This window comes from Cydia fagiglandana, chromosome 19 (assembly GCF_963556715.1).
Source record: "Cydia fagiglandana chromosome 19, ilCydFagi1.1, whole genome shotgun sequence".
NCBI classification, from domain to species: domain Eukaryota; kingdom Metazoa; phylum Arthropoda; class Insecta; order Lepidoptera; family Tortricidae; genus Cydia; species Cydia fagiglandana.
The window spans coordinates 12,926,038-12,949,053 of NC_085950.1; the positions used below are offsets into that span (position 1 = coordinate 12,926,038).

Sequence of the window (23,016 nt, forward strand, 5' to 3'; positions counted from 1 at the left end):
CTAATTTCGACTTCGTATAGCGATATCTGTGTCGCACACACCATGACGTTTGTTTTGTCAGTCATGGTTCAAATGCGAGAGAGTGCAGTCGCCTATCTAAGTCAATATACATATAGAGCTGCTAAAACCCCTATAAAATTAAATTTGTACTATGGCATCTATAGGGCAAAAAGGTAAGCCGTTACTCTACCAGTCACGCGAAATTATCCACAATGTTTATAAATATTTTTTATCTGAAGCCAACCAATTTAAAAGACATGATGATGTTAATGTAAGTAATTATTTTAAGAAGGTTCAACAGAGATTTGTCATTACAATATTACACTTTTTGTCGATCTTATATAAAATATATATTTATGAAGATTATTTTTCCCTAACAAGAATATAGCAATAATTAAAAATAGTTACATCGTGTTTTACAGCTCTATATATTTCACGTGAAATCAAAACAAAACAACAATAAAGTACTTAGTTCTAAATTCAAATTCTGATAAACGACTAACCTAATAATTGATGTACATGGAAATGAGCATTCGTTTGTATTCGGAAATGCGATGATTGCCGATGTGCATTCTTTTTGGCCCTTTACTGTATCTACCTTATCAATAAACAAATTGTATCTATAACAAAACTAAGAATGACTGTATAATATCAACTAGGAATGTATGTTTTTGAACTAGGAACGATTTTATTGATAAAAACAAGGAAAAAATAAACAAACACAATAAAACTTAAAAATCTATAAGATAAAAAAATTGCCCCAGATCGCCGTCAACGGGCAAGGTGCCCAGAAGGCTGGCCGTATTTCCCCACTGTATAGCGATGCTAATACGCTGGGCGAAATAGTGGCCAGCCCTCTGGTCACCAGGGCCACCAACGTGACATTTGTCGACATCACTGTTACTGACGTCACAGGCCTCCATAGGCTACGGTAACCGATCGGCCCTGGTTTGAGTTTGTCGGTTGTTTGTCTTGTGTCAATCTAAGTACATGGAAGCTGTCTTTATACTTTAGGACGTGGCAGGGAAAATTAATGACGTCGAAGATTGTACAAATCCTGATTTATATTGCTGTCATTCAAAGTTGTTTTCCGTCCGTTATTTTTGTAGTAGGGTAGAGTAGGGTAATTTTTCATTTGTTTGTGATTGGAGTAATCTCTGGGCAGTCGTAAAGACCGTCCCTGTAATCCTAATCAAGTAGTCACCTTAATTCTAAAGGAAAATGTCAGTAAGTATTCTTGGCCAGGGATCGTTGCATAAAAGCAAGCGTTCGTTCCCGTGAGACCCGACGGCTGGCCATTATGGCCGACACATAATACCCAGTAATACCTAGTTCCAGCCGAGCTCGTGATACAAGATTGGCGGCTTCGACTACTCTATGGCTTGTTACCGAACTTACACTATTTATTTTTATTTCCTATCAATGGAACCGAAGATACGGTGTAATCGTTTAAATCGAGAGGCAGTTTGTGTTTGTCGACATATGTCTAAAACAAATGACCGGCTTAGATAGATGTAAAAGTTTTGGTGCTGTTATATTTTTGTACTAGAGGTTAAATTTTTAATAAAGTTATTCGTATGAAGGCTAGAAGCGAATGTAGTTTGTATGTATGCCAGTTAGTGGTGCTTAGTGAGGCGAGGATTTGCTGGTTAGTTTTCCCCCAAAAATAAGTACGTTAGTATGTCTCTAAGTACGGATATTTAACTTTTATATTAAACAGCAGTTAAGGTTGACGAAATATAAAGTGACCCGATCTCTATAACAAGTTTGAACAAGATCGGCTCATTTTATATTTCGTCAAGTTTACCCAGCATTATAGCATTTTAGATGAAGAAACAAACTCGTTCTATTAATTAATGGTAAGGCATTGTTGCATAAACGCATGTTAGCGTTCCCGTGGGACCCGGCAGCTGGCCGTAATGGCCAACACACTTGGCTCCGAGTAGTAATGGCTATGTATTTTCATGGTTTGTACGAGAATTTGAGAGCCGAGAAATTAAGTGAAACAATCCTGACCTCGAGATCCGTAAGAAATTCGAAGGCACATTTCCATTCGTACGCCTGATGATGTCCAAGTACAGATATGTAATAAACACGTGATCATCTGACACGTGATCTTGCTGACAAGAACAGTTTTGAATGATTCACGGTTAGTTTTACTAGACTTATATCGACCGGGATATGAACCGTGATTACCTTTTGCATTGTTTTCGAGCTCCCGATATTCGAAAACAAAACAAAAGGTAATCACGGTTCATATCCCGGTCGATATAAGTCTACTTGCTGACAAGTGCGTTCGATTCGATTACGACAGTTCCGCATTCAGCTTCCGTCATCAATTCATCAATTTCCAGTAAGCTAATACCTTTTAGATGAGATAAAAATATCCTATTCCCAGTAAACGGAGCTCGCAGGTGTCTGAGCGTGTTTGATTGCCGTTTTACTGCGGGGAATCGAACCCGCATAAACAACTCGGCGTAAACACTGGAAACTGGCATAAAATGGGAATCGCTAAACAGCCTAAGCGACATAATTGGAGAAGGGAGTTGAGCCCTTTTAAGCCCGTCAGTGGTTTAATACTATTGGGAATCGGGAATAAAAGAATCAGGTGTACGTTTCGTAATGTTTTTGTTGGAATACTTTCAGTGTGTTTGGAATATTTAGGCGGTTGTCATACAGGCGGCCTAGCCAAGGTGACGATCGCTGCCGCCATCGAATCGCTTTGTCTCTTTATCACTCGTCGGGTCGTCCCATTCGTTTTTCGTCAAGTTCTTAAATTAGTCCTATTCTGCTTTCGTCACTCATTCTACATCGAAAGCCACCGACGATTGTGACGAATGTAGAATGGGTGACGAAAGCAGAATAGGACTATTCTTATTCTTATTCTTATTCATTTATTCATAAAACAATTTTACATTGTGTTTGAATTATGTTATAAATAACTTAAAACTACAAGAACAACAACAACAAACAAACATGCAGCTAATATTAAAATTAAAACATAAAAACACACAAAATTAATAAAATGGGAATGGGAATAGGGTATTTGACCACTAGTCAGATCAGTTTCCCTCCTCGAACCGTCAAATCAATTTTGCTACTATGGAAATTACTTATATGAAACACTAGCACGTGACGTCACAATCAAAATTACCCACTCTTTACAGTCTTATACGGGTTTAAAAATAGAAATTGTATCTAAAAGTAACTGCTATCTACTCTATTAATCTTCTTGTGCTTTATTTCATGCATGGTGTAAAATAATTTATTTTAAATACAGTCAAATACCCTATTAGGATTGAATTAATAAACATAGGATGTCAAATTGTAAGTTTAGCCATTAATAATACTGCATTGTAATTTAATTTTATATGTCAAAAATTCGTTCATTCTCAAATTCCTCTACGGAATAGTAGCACTTCTCTAGCAAGAAAGACTTCAACTTGTTTCTGAAAATGAGGCTATTCGTGTGTGACTTTAACTCAACAGGTAACTTATTAAATAGTCCAATAGCCTGGTAACCAGCCGCGTGCTTGACTACTTTAAGCTTGGCACTCATGGTCTGAGGTAAATCTTTACGTCTAGAAGCTATACGTCTATCCCTCTGTTCTATGGTTTCAATCAAGTGCAGATTTTTAACCAAGTCCGCGAGAACAATCAATATGTATAGGCTGGGAACAGTTAAGATTCTGAATTCTAAAAAATAAGGTTTACATGGAGTCTCCTGTGGTACCCTTGCCATTATTCTAATAGCTCTTTTCTGCGCAATGAGAGCAGCCTGCACATTATATTTGTAACTGTTTCCCCAAAGTTGGATACTGTAACGCAATTTGGATTCGATCAGTGCATGGTAAACCATTTTAAGTTGAGTCTGACGCAACTCATCCCTAAGACTTCTGAGGGCATAGCATGCGCAGTTTACTGCGTTTATCACAGCGGATAATTCTGGCTTCCAGTTTAAATAGGAATCAATATACACCCCTAAAAATTTGGCAGCCTCAACCTGCTCTATTGTATCACCCGCAAGGGAAATCTGCAATGAATCTTTATTTTTGGCTGTGGTTCTAAATAACATGACATTGGTCTTTTTGGCATTTAGTTTCAAATTATTAGCCTGGAACCACCTCGTGAAAGTTCCCAGAGCATAATTCACCTTCACGTTTAATTCTGATATATTGCTTCCTGATATAACTGCATTCGTATCATCTGCAAAAACAACTAAGGAGGTGTCGGGGACATTATTTTCAATGTACTTAATTAGATCATTGGTAAAAACAATGAAGAAAGTAGGGCCTAATATAGAGCCCTGTGGAAACCCCTCTGTATGCGTCAGCAATGCGTGATCTGTAGGCTTTTTCGTGTTGGTCTTGGGTCCACCGTATCTCTACAAAGAGCTTTCTATTTGTTAAATACGCGTGAAAAAGGGCCAGCGAGTTGCCTCTGACTCCATAGTGCTCCAGTTTCGATAGCAGTATGTTGTGGCTGACCATATCAAAAGCGGAGCTAAGATCCAGCAAAACTCCTGCCACTTTTTTTTTGTCGTTAAGTTGGCTAACTACATCCGCAACGAGAGTACTAATAGCGTCGTTTGTGCCTCTACACTTCTGATACCCGAACTGTCTCTCATTTATGATTTTATTCAGATACAGATGCCTGGTGAGCCTGTCTTTCATAACTCTTTCAAGCAGCTTGGATAGTGTAGGTAAAAGTGAGATGGGCCTATAGTTTTTCTTATCAGTTTTCGAACCCTTTTTATGCACAGGAAAAATTTTTGCTATCTTGAACTGGTCTGGAAAAACAAAATTATCAATGCACTGATTAAAAAGATATGCTAGTGGACCCGCTAGGATATCAATATTATCTTTGATAATCGTGATTGGGATATCATCATACCCGCTCGATGTCTTGGATTTTAGTTTCTTAACCATCACGCTAATTTCCTGTGAGTTCACTTGCTCAAACACCATGTCATGTTCTACTCTTTTAACATGTGAACGAAGTATTGACAGAGCAAGGTTACCGGTGTAACCTGAATCACTTTCTTGACAGAATTGCTCAAGGAACATTGTACAAATAGCGCCGGGGTCGTTAACAATTGAGGATTGCCCATTTGGATCTTCATTTTTTATTTGCATATTTTCAGCTGATCTAACGCTACTTTTATTGCGGTGTCTGTTTACCACTTTCCAAATCTGTTTTGATGAGTTCTCTGCTTTTTTTATTTGAGTCTGAACCGCCAATTTCCTGGCATGCCCCGCCTATAAATATTTAGGTAATTCTTTGTGTAGTGTCCTATTGTTTCAGAGCCACATTTTTTACCAGCCATCAAGACGCGTTTCATGCAGCTTGAAACCTTAATCCCTTTGGTGATCCACTTAATATGATTCCCTTTTGATATGTCTACTCTTTTCTTTTTCTTTTTAAAACATTCTTCAAATATTAAGTTGAACTTTGCAATAAATGTATTCACACCAAGGAGTGTCCAATTTTCAGTCAATATTCTTTGTCTAAATTCCATATTCTCTGAGTGACTGAATTTTCTTACCTCCTTCCAAATATATTTCTTTGCCACCTTATTTGTTTTGTCTCCTCCGTTTACAGCAACAAGAAGGGCTGCATGGCCGTCAGCTAGGCCGTTATGATCGACCAAAGGATCAATTATATCATTTTCAGGGACATTTGTAATAATGTTATCCAGACAGGACTCTGAGTTATTTCTTTTAAAGGTAACTGATTTAATGAGACATTTGAAGTTGTAGGATGTGAGCAATGACAAGAATTCTTCAGTCCTATTATCCTCCTTTAACAAGTTAATGTTAAAGTCACCACATATTACACATTTCTTGTTAAAGAAGTGCTGAAAAAGCAGTTCGAGTTGTTTAAAAAATATGTCCAAGTTTGCAACATTTGGAGTACGATACAAACATATTATGTTTACATTTGTTTCCTTATCGGTGATACCACAAACTTCAAAGCATTCATCTTTGTACCACTCTTTACAAACGGAAAGTTCCTCAAATTTCCTATTTCCATGGCTCAAAATAAGAGAGCCACCCCTAATTTTTTTAGACCTAACGTTAAATGTGGCAAGTTTATGTTCCGCCAAACTAAAAAGAGGTGCAGATGTTGCGTTCAGAAAATGCTCAGTTATACAAATATAGTGTTGCACATTAGAGAGATTTTGTAGGTAAAGTTCCAACTCATATTTTTTATTAGAAATCCCACAAACATTCTGATAGAAAATATTTAACTTAGAGTCTGTAACGATGGATGACCTTGGAGAGTTGGGTCTAAAAAAGCGACGTCAGGGATTACTTTTTGTGAAAATAGGTTTCCCGTGTCTACTTTCGGCGATTCCACATCACATACATTGTTTGTCTCGGGTATGCCAGAGGCTGTTTCTGTTTCATATAGGCATTCAGGGTCATTTGTAACTCTGTGTTCGTTTTCGATGAAACTTCTGATGTGTTCAATAGCTTTGTGAATGTCTTTCATAATTTGCCTAATACCTTGGTTTTTTAACTCTCCCGTTTTCATGTTGAACATGTTCTGGTCATATGTTAGGTTTTGATTTGAGTCAATAAGAAATGCATGCTGATGTGTTTCGATGTCCAGATATAGTAGATTGTTAAAATGTTCAATACGTCCATTGTATAGGTTGCTTCTGTTATTGCACTTATACGTTGGTGAACAGATGATGAAGTTGGAGTGTTGCAACGGTTGAAGTATTTCACGTATGTAATGGATAAGATTATGGTAGTCTTTTGTAGATTCAAAATCATCTTGTCCCATAAGTATAACGCAGTAATCATCAGGGGTTAGAGTTTTTGTTTTTATCTGAATGTTCCGCAACATTCCCTTAATATCAGCATTTGCCATAATGTAATGACAGATCTGTAAATTATCTGGGAGAATTTTACGTGAGATTTGATATATTTTGTTTTTATTATTAGTACTCAAAATAACTACTTTTTGCAGTTTATTATTAATTATATTTGAGGAAGATTTCTTCTCCGACGTGCGATTCATTTGATCGTTCGTGTAACTTGACTGGAGTATACTTTTTGAGCTGTTTTGTTGTTTCGCATGGTCGGTAGAAGACGGCTGATTCATATTGGAAACGGAGTCTAATTTTCCCAGTGAGTTCTTTGCTGCTTGTTTTCGAATCGTTTGGTCCTTAATGCCATCTGGATGAAGGCTATTTCCAGGGGCTATATTACAGCCGGTAGGTGAAGTAGATTGTACCGGAGTGCTACTTACGTGAAAACGTTCTGATCTCGGCGTGAATTGGACATTTGAGGAGTTTTGCTGGTCTCTATTTTTGCCTCTTTTTGATTTTCTGTTAGATACCAATCCACTTTTGCTAGCAGTTGTGTTACCTAGAATTTTTTTATAGGATTGTATCTTTTTTTGGCATATCTCTATAACTTTTTTTAATTCGCAGACTTCTTGGTTTAATCTGGATATTTCGTCATGAGCACTTAAAAGTTGGACAGATAATGCATCCACCGCAAATTTCATTTGCTGCGTTTCTGTGGTCTCAAGTACAGAGAAATTCGGTAAGCTGTTTGGAGACGACAAGCTATCATATTTCCAAGAGCCTTCATTAATTCCTGTGTTTGACAGATTTTCTGTTGAAACATATTTTGTCATAATTGGTTTTCTCCTGGTTATGTTATCGATTTCAGGAGAATCTCTTCTTGATGTCTCGAATTCAGGGTTATTATTTCCCAAGGATGATGATTCTGGTATCTGAGGGACAGCATTTTGAACGTCTTCGGACTCGGAGCAATTTTTTTCATTTATGGAGCTGTGGTAACATGCATCCGGTCCGGGCGATGTGTTTAAATATTGTTCCTCTGAAGACTCTGAGGGAGTACTTTGTTTATTTTCGGTATATATTTGCTTTGAATTAATATTGTTGGAAGGATAATGTGGTCTGCTACTTACAACGTTATCAATTTGAGGTTTGGGAGAGTCACTTATCAATATATTAAGCTCCGAACGAATAGTATCTATATGTAATTCATGAGAGTCGTTTTCCGATATCTGAACTTCGCGGGCCTCGTCCAAGGATGCTTTCGGTGTCTGAGGAGCATTATTCTGTGGGTCTTCACTGTCTTCAGACTCGGAGCAATGTTCTGTACTTGTAGAGGTATTGGTTTGAATTTCTTTCAGCACGGATGCGGTGCTAGCGATAGCGGCCGGTGAAGCGCTAGTGGGATTTTTATCACATGTTTGTTTCGGCGTAGTAGAGCTGGATCGACATGGTAAGCATACCCATAATTTTTTCCTTTCCTTTGTCATTAAATTGAAGAGGTTTGAGGATCTTCTTGCACATTTTAAATCGAATATTTTTTTACATTCAAAACATTTTAGAAATGCTTGACTTGGTACGCTCTTTTTGCACTTCGCACATAATGGCGCCATTTTCCGTTTTGCCAGATGTTTCGCGTATCGTCAAAATAATAATAAAATAAAAAGAAGAAAGCAAAAAAAATAAAAAGCAAAAAAATCTTCATGCAGGATTTGAACTCCGACACTCTGCTTAGCAAGCGCACGCTGTATCCATTAGACCATTCATACGAGGCTCGCCGGCGCGAAATAAGCCATCACTAGTTTGCAGTTCTTACTGTTAACGTTCTGATTGCTAATTGGCTGCCGAGTTATAACGAAGCACTACCGAACTTTGCGTAAGCACTTGTTGTTTACATGTGTGGGTTCACTTTAAAGAATTATAACGTTTAACACTTGTAAGTTTTTGTCGATTTTTCACGTATATTACACGTTATTTTTATTGTTTATAGCACCATTAGACACATTGATCGTTATACTGATTTATTAAAGTATTTAGAGATCGGAATTGTCATTTTAACCACGATTTCATATTTATTTTGCGTAGACACATCTTACTGACGTCTGACTTGCACTAGCGACACACACTAATTTAAGAACTTGACGAAAAACGAATGGGACGACCCAAGACGATACCCAAATTCCTCCATTTCATCTGAGGCAAAATGCTTTGGCTGTTCTCCTCTGCAGGACATATTCCTTAACCAATTCTAGAGAAATTCAGTGAGCAGGATCTATACAGAACTTCACTGTATATTTAGTGTTTTTTTTTTCAAAATGGCGGTATGACGCGGTCTACAGCTCACAAAGCCACTCGCAAAAGCGTAAGTTTAGGTTCTTACCAAAACTAGATATCGAAGGATATAGTTCGCCATCTTGGATCCCTAATAAGACGACATTTAACGGAATGTAAGATGAGTCAGTGTTTAAGATCAGCGGAGCGAGTCTGGGCATTACGGGCATAGGGCGTATCTAAGGGCTTCTTTAGACTATGCGAAAACTCGCATGCGAGTTTCATTACATTGCCGGTTTTGATCGGTCAGTTAAATTGGACGTAACCAACAGTCTGCAATGTAACTAAAATCGCATGCGAGTTCGCGCGCCGTCTAAATCAGCCCTAATTTTCGTCAAACTCATTGGTACAAGCGCCTACGACCGTTGGTTTGGAACCACCAGCTACCAACGCTACTTAATATACCTAAGCTTATATAAATTACCGAAGGTACTAACTGAACCACTGTACACTCGCAAAATTAATTAATTACATCTTAATGGAAAACCGAGAAATTACTAATTCACTTAAAACTTGTTACTTAATTTTATGTGGGCCGAAGAGTATATGTCCAACGCTACCCCCACATCTGGCGTCTTTCGAGCGTCGGCGTCTACAATTCTATGGCCGCTGCTCGACGCAACTGCGCAGCGACGTCATTTTCCATAGCGCTGACCAGACACCGACAGACGCCGACGCTCGAAAGACGCTAGATGTGTGGGGGGGGGGGGGGGCTAAGTTCGCTAAACAGAAAATAGATTCCAACATTGACATTTCGGCCCCCCATCTAACCTTCATCAAAAAGTTATTGTCAAGTATCAAGATACCCCGTCCTTTAGCCGTATTATACTGTCTTGGCCAGTTTTATATTGTCCCCGCATTTAAATCCAAACTTATTACGGCTTAATCTGCAGTGACAGCCATTTCAATAGCCACAGCTTAGCGGCACGCAGATGGGCCGAACAGATTACTGTGTTACGTCTCTCCTGTAGGCATACACAAGAGTTAAGGGCTATAAAGGTTAACTTTCTTATTTAACCCTTATCCACGTGAAAAGGTCCTCCGAGAACTGTGTGTTCTAGTGTGTTCGCGCGAACTGTACATTTTTCTCTCCTGTGGGCAATAGTTAACAGCTTGTGGGCATCTAAGTAATGATTTTATAATAGTTCTCTAAATAAAAGGAGGACCTTTTCACGTGGATAAGGGTTAAATAAGAAAATTAACCTTTATAGCCCTTAACTCTTGTGTATGTCTACAGGAGAGACGTAACACAATAATCTGTTTGACCCAGATAGACGCTGTGTTGAAGAATACATACTGTGCAAATAATTCACTTTGAAAAATTATCCAATATATTTCTCCCTTCATTACGCTGGTGAATGCGTAAACATTTACCACGCCGTCATTTGAAAATTCCAAATGTGTTTACTGTTTAGGCTAGAAGGGTTTTTAGCTATTACTTTATTTGCATGTACGTACAAGGCCAATTTTACACTAACATACTCGTAGATATAGGTACAGTAAACGGTAAAAATATGGGTGTAGACAACTTACCCAAAAATATGTCCCATAGTTCTTAATTCACTGACATAAGAGCTATGGGACATATTGAAATGATTTGTACACCCATTATTTTACCGTTGACTGTACCAGCGGTACATAGTTAAATAATATTTTTTGTACTAACTGAACTACGTGGGATTTGTGCCTGAAATAAATTCAATTTCAATTTCAAGCCTCCGAGAAAAAGACAGGAGAATTATACTCGTACATGGGTTTACCTAGGTTTTATTCTAGGAGAGCGGACGAGATATCTGTACCTGACAGTTCGCATTATGCAAGCTAATAAGGTAGGTAGGATTGCTCATGAATATCCAAGTGAATGTTAAGTTTATTTATCTCAATATACAAATTTCACAGAGGTAAAATATACATTTCAGCTTGTACTACTTGTCGTATGATGATCGTTTTTTATAATAATAAGAATTAGAACCGGACATCACAATATAAAATAAAATTACAATTAAAATTGGTACATAATAATGAGACGGGTAATACAAACTACAATGATGTAAGTGTGAACTCTCTCTGCCGTATTCGAACTTCAAGAGACGACACGTACTAGATCCTTTCTAGATCAAGGACCGGAAAACCCCTCTTTACGCTTAATCCTATCAATTCGGTAACCCAATCGTTTCGGTTACCTTATCATTCGGTAACCCTACGGTTACCTGATTGTAATGGTAAGCTTATTGAAACGGTAACCCTAACATTGTTAAGGGTTTTTAACAGGTTTTCATTCAGTTATGGTAACCTTTATTATCCGTTGCTTATTGGTTTGCTACATTTTTAGTACATTATTGTCGAGGCTCGGAAGTAGCTACTTGCGGGCTGAGGATTCGTTTTAAACGGACGACCTATAATTTTATTATTACTGGACCGGAAGTATTTATTTTATTTATTTTATTTATTTTATTTATTTTATTTATTTTATTTATTTTATTTATTTTATTTATTTTATTTATTTTATTTATTTTATTTATTTTATTTATTTTATTTATTTTATTTATTTTATTTATTTTATTTATTTTATTTATTTTATTTATTTTATTTATTTTATTTATTTTATTTATTTTATTTATTTTATTTATTTTATTTATTTTATTTATTTTATTTATTTTATTTATTTTATTTATTTTATTTATTTTATTTATTTTATTTATTTTATTTATTTTATTTATTTTATTTATTTAATTTATTTAATTTATATTATTTATTTTATTTATTTTATTTATTTATTTAAATTATTTATTTATTAACATTATTTTTTTTTTTTACTTTATTTATTTTAATTATTTTATTTATAATATAATAAGATTTAAAATAAGAACACACCACACGGGTAGGTATAAAGATAAGCAAAGGAACGGCAAAAAAACTTGTTTGTGCTGGAGGCTTCATAGATCGCCCATGCCAACCTCGGTTATTCAATAACAAGTTGAATTTAAGTGGGCGTAAAGATTGCAATCGTTTGAACTAGTCAAAAACCTTATAATGAGGTAACTGAATAGACTGGGTTTTTATTTCGGTTACCGGTAACAGAGGTTAACCGTATCTGATACGGTTACCGAATCAAAGTGTTACCTTATCATACGGTTACCGTTATGATAGGGGTTTTTACAACCGCTTCTAAAATAACCCTATGAAAAACCCCGGTTAAGGTAACCGGTTCCTGTCCCTGTTCTAGACTAGATACGTCATTAGTTTAGATATCAACTAGTTCTCTTTTGCAGCGCAATTCGGGCAACCAATGTCACTTTTACGTTAGATAGAGTAAGATATCTATTAGATGTGAATTCTATCTCTAAGTCATATCCTGTGTAAATCGTTCAAGAGTATCTCCAGAATCGCGCAAATGTCAAATTTTACAGGTTAGATCGTTAACGTATCTTGGTGATGTCTAAAAGATGTCTAATAGATATCTATTTCAAAATCTGAGTTGTCCCTCTGTTTTGTTCTGTAGCAGCCATTTGTGCGGATCTCTGGTTGACGAGAGGAGAGTAAACAATCGGCGGATGATGAAATGCGCCGCTAATGGCCGAGTTAAGCTGAAAGTTTGTTGTCTTCATTAATAGTATATTGAGCAATGAGGGAGATTTCTTAACGGAAGTCAACTATACTCTATCAAGCTATTTCCATCAGTAGAATAGAGCGGCAAATTTAAAAAATATAGGTGCGTATAGGGTTATCGTTCCATAGAAAATTTGAATTTCTCGCCTTTTTCTACTGACAAACTTGCTTGACCGCCTATAAGAACTCGAGATTGAACATGTCCCGAGAATTGACATGATATGATGATGAAATTTTACATGGTACATTTTTATGACTCAATTATAAGGTGAAACCCTGAAATATGTAACTATTACTATCACTTTCCGGTTATACATCACGCAAGGCCGGACACGGAGACCTCAGGCTCAAGAGTCAGGAGCGTAAGTAACCCCAACCGAGTCTCTAAAATGTTTTCACCAACATTTTTCTCCTGCTGTGAGTTACTCCGCTGGTTTTGATATATGGCCGCTTGTGGGCACAAGTTTACAAACTTAAATTTGAACATTCTTCACTACACTTTTACAAGTTACTTGGATTGTAGTTTAAATGCGCCTCATGTCATCTGGATTAGATGAATCTTGAACATTAATATTGCAGCTGTTGTTTTAGTCTTTCATCAGCAAGGCGTGTCTAATCGTAATGGAAAATTTCACTGCGGTTCATTGAATGTCGGACTTAATCTGCGTTTGGCAGTTCGTTTGATAAAGACGCTTTAACGAAATGTTCCTCTTTAGCGCAGTGTAAACTGTGTTTTGTTTTTGACCGTATATGTCTGTGATACTGATATCCTTTATTGCCTTGAATATTGTAAACTACTAAATATATCGTAATGGTCGAGGTTCATATTGAAGTGACAGAATCTAGACTAGATTATGCTACGTTTTGTGGCTATAAAGGACAAATGGTGGAACATAAATCAAAAAAGTTTTAAATATACGAGTAGAAGTATAGAAATGTGAGTATAATTTGTTGCTATCACCGAAAATTTATTTTAAAAGAGGTCGGTTAATCAATTATCTACCTCTATTCTAGAGTATCTAGTTGGGTGGTATGTTTAAATTATTTTAATAAATTACAATTACCCCCCCCCATCCGGCACGTATGGTGGTCCAAGGGGGAGGCCTATGTTCAGCAGTGGACGTCTTATGGCTGAGATGATGATGATGATGAAATTACAATCCTCCGCAGGTCGAAAATGATTTATTTCTGCAGACAATTCAAGTCTTAGAAATCCTGTATTAATAGATATCAGAAAGCCGTTTTGAGATGCCTTTGTACCTACCCGGTAATTATCGATAAATAGTTAATACTACTGAATGTCAAACTTTGGTCATTATGAGATAAATTTAGCAAGTTGTTAACACGTTCGCTGCGGGACCAAAACTGGCGGTTTTTTATATGGTGCGTTAACTGGCCGATTGGCCTGGTGCTTAGACTCTCCGCCGCGGCGATATGAGGCTTATTGACCTAGTAAGGTATCGACCGATATAAATGACTATAACTAAGCGAAAACGTAAAAAAATGGATACCTACCTATCAATATCGATAGTCGACGAGTTGGTGGTCATAGTGCTGGCTTCGCCCCGGGTTCCTACTATTTACTTGAGAGATATATGCCAAAGTATATGTAAGGTCTTGTAACCCGAAACCGCACCGAATTACAGGTTTATTCCAGGAAGTATTAGTGTTGGGAAATAAGTTATCGACATAATATTTTTAATATCAAGGATTGGTGATATTAATTTCGGAGCGATTTTGCTGCGAGTCATTCTTTTTTAAATCATTTTTCACAAACACCTTTCTCCACTTTGATTTGTCTGTATCAGAATGTTCACTTTCAAGGTTTCTATCTTGCTGAAACGATAGTTCCAGTATTTTTCTACATCGTTTATTTGGCCGAGACATAATACACAATTAAACTTCAATAACACCATGTAAAAACGTAAACAAACACTCGAATAATGCACTATCGTATTTACGTCTGTTCCCGCTAATTACGACACAACACTAATCGTAAGTAAGTAATTCCATCACCTATAACAGTGCGGGAAGGGGTGGAGTGACCTTGTGTTCTATGACAGGCCTTCCGGCCCGTTACCCGCAAGGAATCGAAAAAAGAATTACTTAGTGCGTTATCAGGCCGGAAAGCCTTAGCACAATTTTCATGCTTTTTTGAGTAGCCCTTAAGGTCGTGAACTCAAACCTATACTTGTCTCTTTGGTACATACAGAAATGCTCCTTATACAGCCGCCGCACCAGGGGAAGTTCACCGTTTCTCGCCTCCGCACAGAGTGGGAGTACATGCATCGGGTTTTTAAGCCTTATATCGCAGCGAACGTGTTAAATGGTATCCCCGGCGTTCTAACAAGAAACCCACTGTATTACTAAGTTGTGTAGATCCACCATCAGCAGATATATCGGACCGGCCAAGGCGCTCACAAATATTTGAACACGCCTCTATTGTCAAGGCGTCAGAGTGCGTGTTCAGATTTTGTGAACACCTCGGCCGCTCCGATATATCTGATGGCGACTGTACCTGCTGTATTGACCGGCCTCGGCCCTATATTTCAAGTACATTGCAAGACACGTTCCCACGTCGAAATGTATTGAAGTGCCTATTTGTCCTACTCACTGACCCGTTAATGTAGTCCAGTCAACAGATACATTAGATAATCTATGCTGTTGGATGGATTGAAATAATTTGATGCTAATACGCAATAATGTGTCAACCCACATTAATTTTTCAATCAGAAATCAACTCAAAAAATAGACGCTTAAAGTTGACATTTTCTTGCAATATGGATGTAGGATGACTCATTTTTGCTAAACACCATCCTAATATAACTACTTTCGCGTGCGCTTATTGCAATTGATAATTATGATTAGTGGCTCTATGAGATGTAGGCCTCGCGAGCATAACATAAAACTTTCCAAAAACGAAATCCACAAGAAAAATATTAAATTATTGAACCTGCTCACAAATTTTCTCATATATTAGTTGAGAATTGCGACCTGTAGGAGCAATTTAGGGAGGAACGGAACGTAATAGGCAGTATGCTTGAACAGCATAGGAGCAGCAGGGGGCCGCATAGAGGCCGCCAAATTTTTGGCGCGAGGCGTAAATGTGAAGTTTATGCTTCCGATAACACACAACTACAGACAGAATCTACTGCCGTATTCGAACTTCAAGATATTCACAAGAGACGACACGTACTAGATCCATTCGATACGTTATAGTTTAGATATCAACTAGTTCTCTTTTGAAGCGCAATTCGGGCAACCAATGTCACTTTTACGTTAGATAGAGTATTAGATGTGAATTGGATCTCTAAGTTATATCCTGTGGAAATCGTTCAAGAGTATCTCCAGAATCGTGCAAATGTTAAATTTGACAGATTAGGTCTTAAACATATCGTTATCGTATCTTGGTGATGTCTAAAAAATATCTAATAGATATCTATTTCAAAATCCGAATCGGGCCCCTACTGTGCACAAGAAAACTTACGTCTGGTAGCACTTACTTTGGCAATGTAGGTTTACGTTTCCGAATCAGGTCACAAGATGGCATCCAACGCGCACGGTCTCTATCATGACGATGCCCTGCTACAAACCTCTTATGTATTCAGTTCCAATCTTAACACTATCAGAAATGTAAATAAGGTAAACGTACTAGTGCTCGACATGCTAATGCCCAATAGAAGACACCTTGCTGTCACCTCTATTGACAATGACTTAAGTTGCAAGATGAGATGTACAGGGACCGCGTTGAGCACCAGTACGTTTACCTTAAGAGTGACATTCCATTTCCAACTGCAGCTACAATACTGTTCATTTTACTATGGAAACGCGTCGCTGTCATTGTCAATTTCCATAGAAAATGAACAGTATTGCAGCTGCAGTTGGAAATGGAATGTCACTTTAATTTACTTTATTTACTTTTTTTGGCACGCACGAAGTTATACTAAGATTTCATTTAAATATTCAGTAGGTATATGAACACAATTAAATGTCTTAAACTTAATGAGTAATTAATAAATAATAATAAGGAATTCATCAAAAATAGCATGATAGAATAGGGACATATGTAAATGTACTGCGACTTTCTACGAAGCATGTCTTTTTTGTGTTTATTATTTAAATTGTATGTGTTTGTACGTTATATTGGCGAGAAATAAAAGGCATTTTTTTTTATTATTTGTTATAAATACCTACATGTCATCTTCTACATTTATCAAAAATCTTCATCATCTGGAATAGGTGGGAAAGAGCTCGAATAGCCTGCAGGTATTCTCGTATTTATTATCAACATCGGTCGCCCGATCCGTTATATATCTACTTGGTCCATCTTCGGCCCCTTGGGCGTAGGCGGGTGATTTGAAACAGTACGAAAGTATGTGTTTTATCTAAACTTTTAGCTGGAACTCTCAAATTGCTATCTTACTTAATTAGTACACTTGCTACTGAGCCATCCTTCTTGTGACCCAAAAAGGATTTTAGCCTCTGACACAAGAGACACCTCTCTGCCCTATTCTAATAGCTATCTACTATTCATAACTCTTTATTTCTAAGTATATATTCTATATGTCGATTAGCAAGATGGTTTTACTTCGATATTTAGGAAAACAAGAAGCGTAGGACTTTCCGCGTGAAAATTAGTGGTGATTAATTTCTGGTCTGCAGCCATTCTTCTTATAGATTATAAACTATCACGAATTATTTTCCTAGAAATTTAACAAATAGATGATTATAATATACATTCTTGAAGCAGTTTTTGTTGTAGTATTCTTGTGTTACATGTAGTTTAGTGTGTCAATAATATAATCTGTACCATGAAATAAATAAATCTGTATAAAAACTAAATCTGCAGCGTAATTCTAATGTTAGATTTTAGATTCTTCTAATTTAAATTGTTGACGTACTGTAGTTAAACTAGCCACCTGTTCTCCCAACTGAGAGGGTCCGTGTGACGGGTATGTAGGGCCGAGTAATATCATTCAGACGACGTTTTATTAAAACAAGGGATTTATGGCGGTGCCCCGTCTGACGCATTTGTCTCCCTTTGTTTTACGGGTTTACAAAAAACCCTGGGAAAATGTTCTATAAAGGCCTTTCACTGTAATGGTTTTTTAAATGGTTGTAAAAAAGACAATTTCGAATTATCTACAATGTTCGTACGTGAAATGAAATGAAATTATTTATTGACAGACCACAGGTACAAATATAAAAGATGTTAATGGTGATACAAGTCCTTTTCCGCAGTCTACCATATTTGGGTCAAACAGATCACTGTGTTACGTTCTTTCCTGTAGACATACACAAGAGTTAAGGGCTATAAAGCTTAATTTTCTTATTTAACCCTTACCCACGTAAAAAGGTCCTCCTTTTATTTACAGAACTATGATAAAATCATTACTTACATGCCCACAAGCTGTTAACTATTGCCCACAGGAGGAGAAAACTAGCGTGTTCGCGCGAACTGTACATTTTTCTCTCTTCTTCTTCTTCTGTTTGACCCATTTATGGTGTACAATATTTAATATCATGCACTAACTACATGCAGTCGAGTTATTTACATTATTTACAAATACTACATAAAGTCCCCAGTTTTGTGTCATTGTCATTATCGTAAACCGGGGTTACTTCGATCAATTTTAGAGTTTGGCACTATTTTTTGATCCTAATATACGTAAAAATATGAAATAAAAATGGATGGGTTATTAATAAGTACTGACAGGCCAATGCGATGTACAGTGGCGTTCAAAAGTGCATGGATAGATGTCAACCGTAATGCTTTAATATTACACCCCCCCTCCTTCCCACTCCCGCTCCCTGACACTGCGGGGTTGCGAACTGCATCGCAGCCATAATTGTGTTTTTAGTTTTAAGATATATTTTGTAATAATATGTATGCTAGTTTTATTGTATTTATCTAATCATCATCATCATCATCTCAGCCATAAGACGTCCACTGCTGAACATCCCCATCTCCCCCTTAGGGGGGGTGAATGCCATAATCGCCACGCTTGGCAGGCGGGTTGGCGATCGCAGTCGAGTACACCGAATTTGAGGGACGCTCCTGCCCGTCTACCGATGGTCTTGGACGTGGTTTAAGGACATACCCGGGTCCTGGACGTAGTTTAAGGATATACCCGGGTTCCATATGGGCCAATAGTTGCCTGGAAATAAATGTTTTCATTCATTACGGTCCAAACATCTCCATGCACTTTTGAACGAAAGTGTACACTGACATCTAAATTTTATTATGTCATTCAATTATCGTGCATTTTCGCTCGTACGTACAGTACGCAGGAATGTTAAGCCATTTAGGGTTCTAGCTAAATTGGACATTCCATAGCGCAAGTATTGAACGACCAATTTAGCTAGGACCTTAAATGGCATAACAATCGCGGAGCGTGATGGTACATGTATTGCAGCAGACGAGACGCACGATAAAATTCTTCCTTGTCACACTTATGTACGAATTTACAAGTGCGACAGAAAGGCAACACGTCGAACGTGGTTCACGGTAGGCCCTCTGATGTCAATACGTTCGAATTGGCCAGAAAAACTAAACCAAGCATTCTCAATCGCTACGCGCTACGAGGGCCTACGCCGTAGCAATTACGACCATCTACGACGTAAAAAATATCCGTTTTTATTTTAGAGTAGGTACACTAAATATTAGTAATAAATAAATTATGTACAGTCGACGTTAAAGATATGTTTACACTTTTCGCCTTATTACAAAGGAATAAGGTGCAAAAATGTATAGATAACTTTGACGTCGACACCAGTTTGTAATTGATTTGCGTTCTTAAAATTTGTCACTACAGCAAGTAGAAGATACATCTTTTAATGATTTATATACAGGTTGATTTCGGGGTCGTGGAGCAAGAGAGCCAGACATCATACAGAATCCAAAGATGAGCCTAATGATGTTGTTAATTATTTTTTATCACCAATAATGATGATTATTTTCCAGATGACAAGTAGGAAAAAATATTTTCACATACAATTTGGTGACCCTACTCAATGTGACGTCTTGTCGCTTTCCATACAGCGTATGTCAAAAGTCATAGGGTGACCATAATTACTTAGTATAGCATTAATTTTACTTGAAAAATAAGAATAATTAAAGTAATTATCTTTTAATCCAATGTTACCATATGATAATGTGGATCATTTACAGGGGCCGAAAAAGTGGTTCTGGATCACGACCCAGAAGTCACCCTGTATATCATCACCTACACTGTTAATTACATAACGTAAACCATAAGGTTTACGTAACCTAACCTTGGAATAATCCAAGGACATTAGGTTCACTTATTAATTAGTGTTTCTGTTACTAATTAATCAACTGCTTCAAACATTGAAAGTTTTTAATGTAAAAACGTCTTTGGATCGAGCAAAAAACCTATTTAATCAGCAGAACTGTATTTTCAAAGTTTGGTGGAGTTTTAGTAATTACTATGAAACACGGCACTATAAATAGCTACCTACTTACAGGAGCCTGATTCTGATTTAATCATTTGTTATGGTTTTGATCTTATTACAAATACGAATATATGATACAATCTTGGAGATAGCTCTCGCTGATTGGTGCATGCGAAATGTAGTAAAAAAACCGGCCAAGTTCGAGTCGGACTCGCGCACGAAAGATTCCGTACAGTTACGCAAAAAACGGCAAGAAAATTACATGTGTTGTATAGGAGTCCCATCACTCCCACTTAAAATATATTTTATTCTGTTTTTAATAGTTGTTGTTATAGCCGGCAACAGAAATACATCATCTACCTATGAAAATTTCAACTGTCTAGCAATCACGGTACATGAGATACAGCCTGGTGACAAACAGCCAGACAGACACACAGACAGATAGACCGACAGACAGACAGACGGACAGCGGAGTCTTAGTAATAGGGTCCCGTTTTTACCCTTTGGATACGGAATCCTAAATAGTAACAGTAAGATGCAGGCAATCACCAACACAATCGTCAAGCACGCGTATTCGGGAAACGAGATAAGCACAAGATTTAGAAATGATATAGAGATCAACTAATAGATTTACATTAGATATCGACTAGATGTGACTTGGATATCTAAGTCATAACTTGTCGAAATCGTTCAAGAGGACCTGCAGAATCGCGGAAACGTCAAATTTGACATATCTATCTTACAAATATCTTTAAATTATCCATATCGTAACTTGCTGAGGTCTAGTAGAGATCTAATACATTTTCAGAATCGAGCCGTTAGTCGTATCAACACCAGCTCAAAACTATAACAAATTATTAAATTAGAAGCAACAAGGTGTGGAACGTTTTTAAGAGCCAACAGGAGTGGTAATTTCTCCATACAAACGTACTCGACTGTTTCCTCAGTGAGTTTTGGTGCTAGAGCAATGATTTTTTCAACACAAATTAATATTGTCAATATCTGTGTCGGACCGTTTTGCTTTATTGATATTATTGTTTTTTAAGGCGCTAGAGCCCTTCAAAAATGGCCAAAATCGCCTCTTCCGTTAGCGATACGGGTATATTTACCTAAAATATTTAAAACTCAGCTCCTGTTTCATCTTAATGCTGCCTCAGCATTCAATTGAAATTCTTTTAGGAAACTATATAAAATTATATTAGCAAAGTAATAAACCGGCCAATAAATGAGATTATCCCGCATTAACGAGACGCGCGCCATTAGTATTGAGTACGGTTTACAGCGAGACCTTGAAGATATAATCTAATATAGCCGCATTATGTATTTAATTATATCCATTCAATAAAGGTAACCATGTAGATTTACGTATAAAAAATTATAATTTGGTCTACCTAACGCATACTTACGAAAAGATTACACTAGGGACTAGAGGCAGAGAGGCTTTCAAGAAAGGATTGTACAGCTTATTAAAGAGTCGGCAATACTTATGTTATACCTCCCAAGCAAAGAATATAATACTCACTAGGCTCACAAGTCTCACAACGTAGTAAAATTATGATTCGTAGGATGACATCTTTATACTAATTGGCAGCTGCCAAATATCATAAGCAATACATATGTCTCACACAAACTAGGGCGACGTAACAGTCATATTTATAAGGAGCGAATAATGTTTATTTTTCATATTCATATTCATATCATTTATTGCATACATGTGTTTACAGTAGGTCTTATATATCTTAGGTTACAACATGCACCCTGATTTTCAACTGATGTTGGGTGAATCAACTTTTTCTTGTCACTAGTTGCTATGGTTACGGTCTCTTGGGTCACTCTTAAAATACTAGTTATTTCGTATTTACCTGAACCAAACTTAAATTTGATATAAAAGGCCTTTCCATAATGGGACGTCTACTAAGCACGTTCGTAAAACATGGTACAGCAGCTCTTCTAAGAAACTATGCTATATTGTCCCTGGATGATGGGACAGAATAACAACAAGAGTTAATCTAATGTAAGCTTACCTCAGGGTTGACAGTAGGTGGCATGACAATCTTCTTCTGCGCGGGCGACCGCAGCACCACATTCTCATCCCTTATGATAATCTGCTCGTTCAACAGCTTCTTCTTACACTCCTGCATCTGTATGCTGTCCTTGTCTCTCCTGGACAGCACGGACTCCGACGATGCATGCTTCGAAGAGCACACTGACGTATTTTTACTTGACAGCTTCAGGCTGTCTATTGACGCCGTCATTTTAGAGTCTTTGCCGTTCGAGGACGCCATTTTGTTTTTGGTTTTCGCTATATTGTCATTTTAGTTATGAAATCTAAAGGGTTTGCAAGGTTTTTAATAGCAAATAAATTTGTGATAAAAATTACATTTTTGGTACAAGCTTTATCGCTGACTGTACTTTTCTTACGACAGACAACTAATACTCACCGAGAGATTTCTAAAAACCCCTAACAAAATTGGGTTACGTTCATCACAGAGTACCTATGGCCACCTCCTGTCTCCATAATCAGATCAGCTCGATGGTACCATATTATTGCATTGTCATCCGATTTGTACATGCATGCAAAATTTCTGCTCAATCGGAAACCGGGAAGTGGATCAAATTTAACTTGCATGATTTGATTACACACAGACAGACAGACAGACAACGGTCAGGTGAAACTAAATAAAAGCTTGTAAAAACAACAATGGCTGTATGAAAGATGATAAATAACATTCATACAAGACCAATCGTTAGCAAATCACTAATCATTTAGGTCATGGTTGTAATTGGAAAATATTACGCAGTACGATGAAAAAATGAATGCAAAACTCACAAAGGCTTTCTAG

General features: G+C 37.1%; 1 protein-coding gene across 1 annotated transcript in view; it reads right to left on the bottom strand.

The window, feature by feature from the left end:
• LOC134674042 (inactive dipeptidyl peptidase 10-like) overlaps positions 1–23,016 on the bottom strand; it is a 177,529-nt gene that overhangs the window by 150,641 nt on the left and 3,872 nt on the right. The window contains exon 2 of the mRNA XM_063532092.1: positions 22,198–22,501. Coding sequence (XP_063388162.1) covers positions 22,198–22,458 — 261 coding nt within the window. The 5' untranslated portion in view covers positions 22,459–22,501. The remainder of the gene's footprint in view (positions 1–22,197; positions 22,502–23,016) is intronic.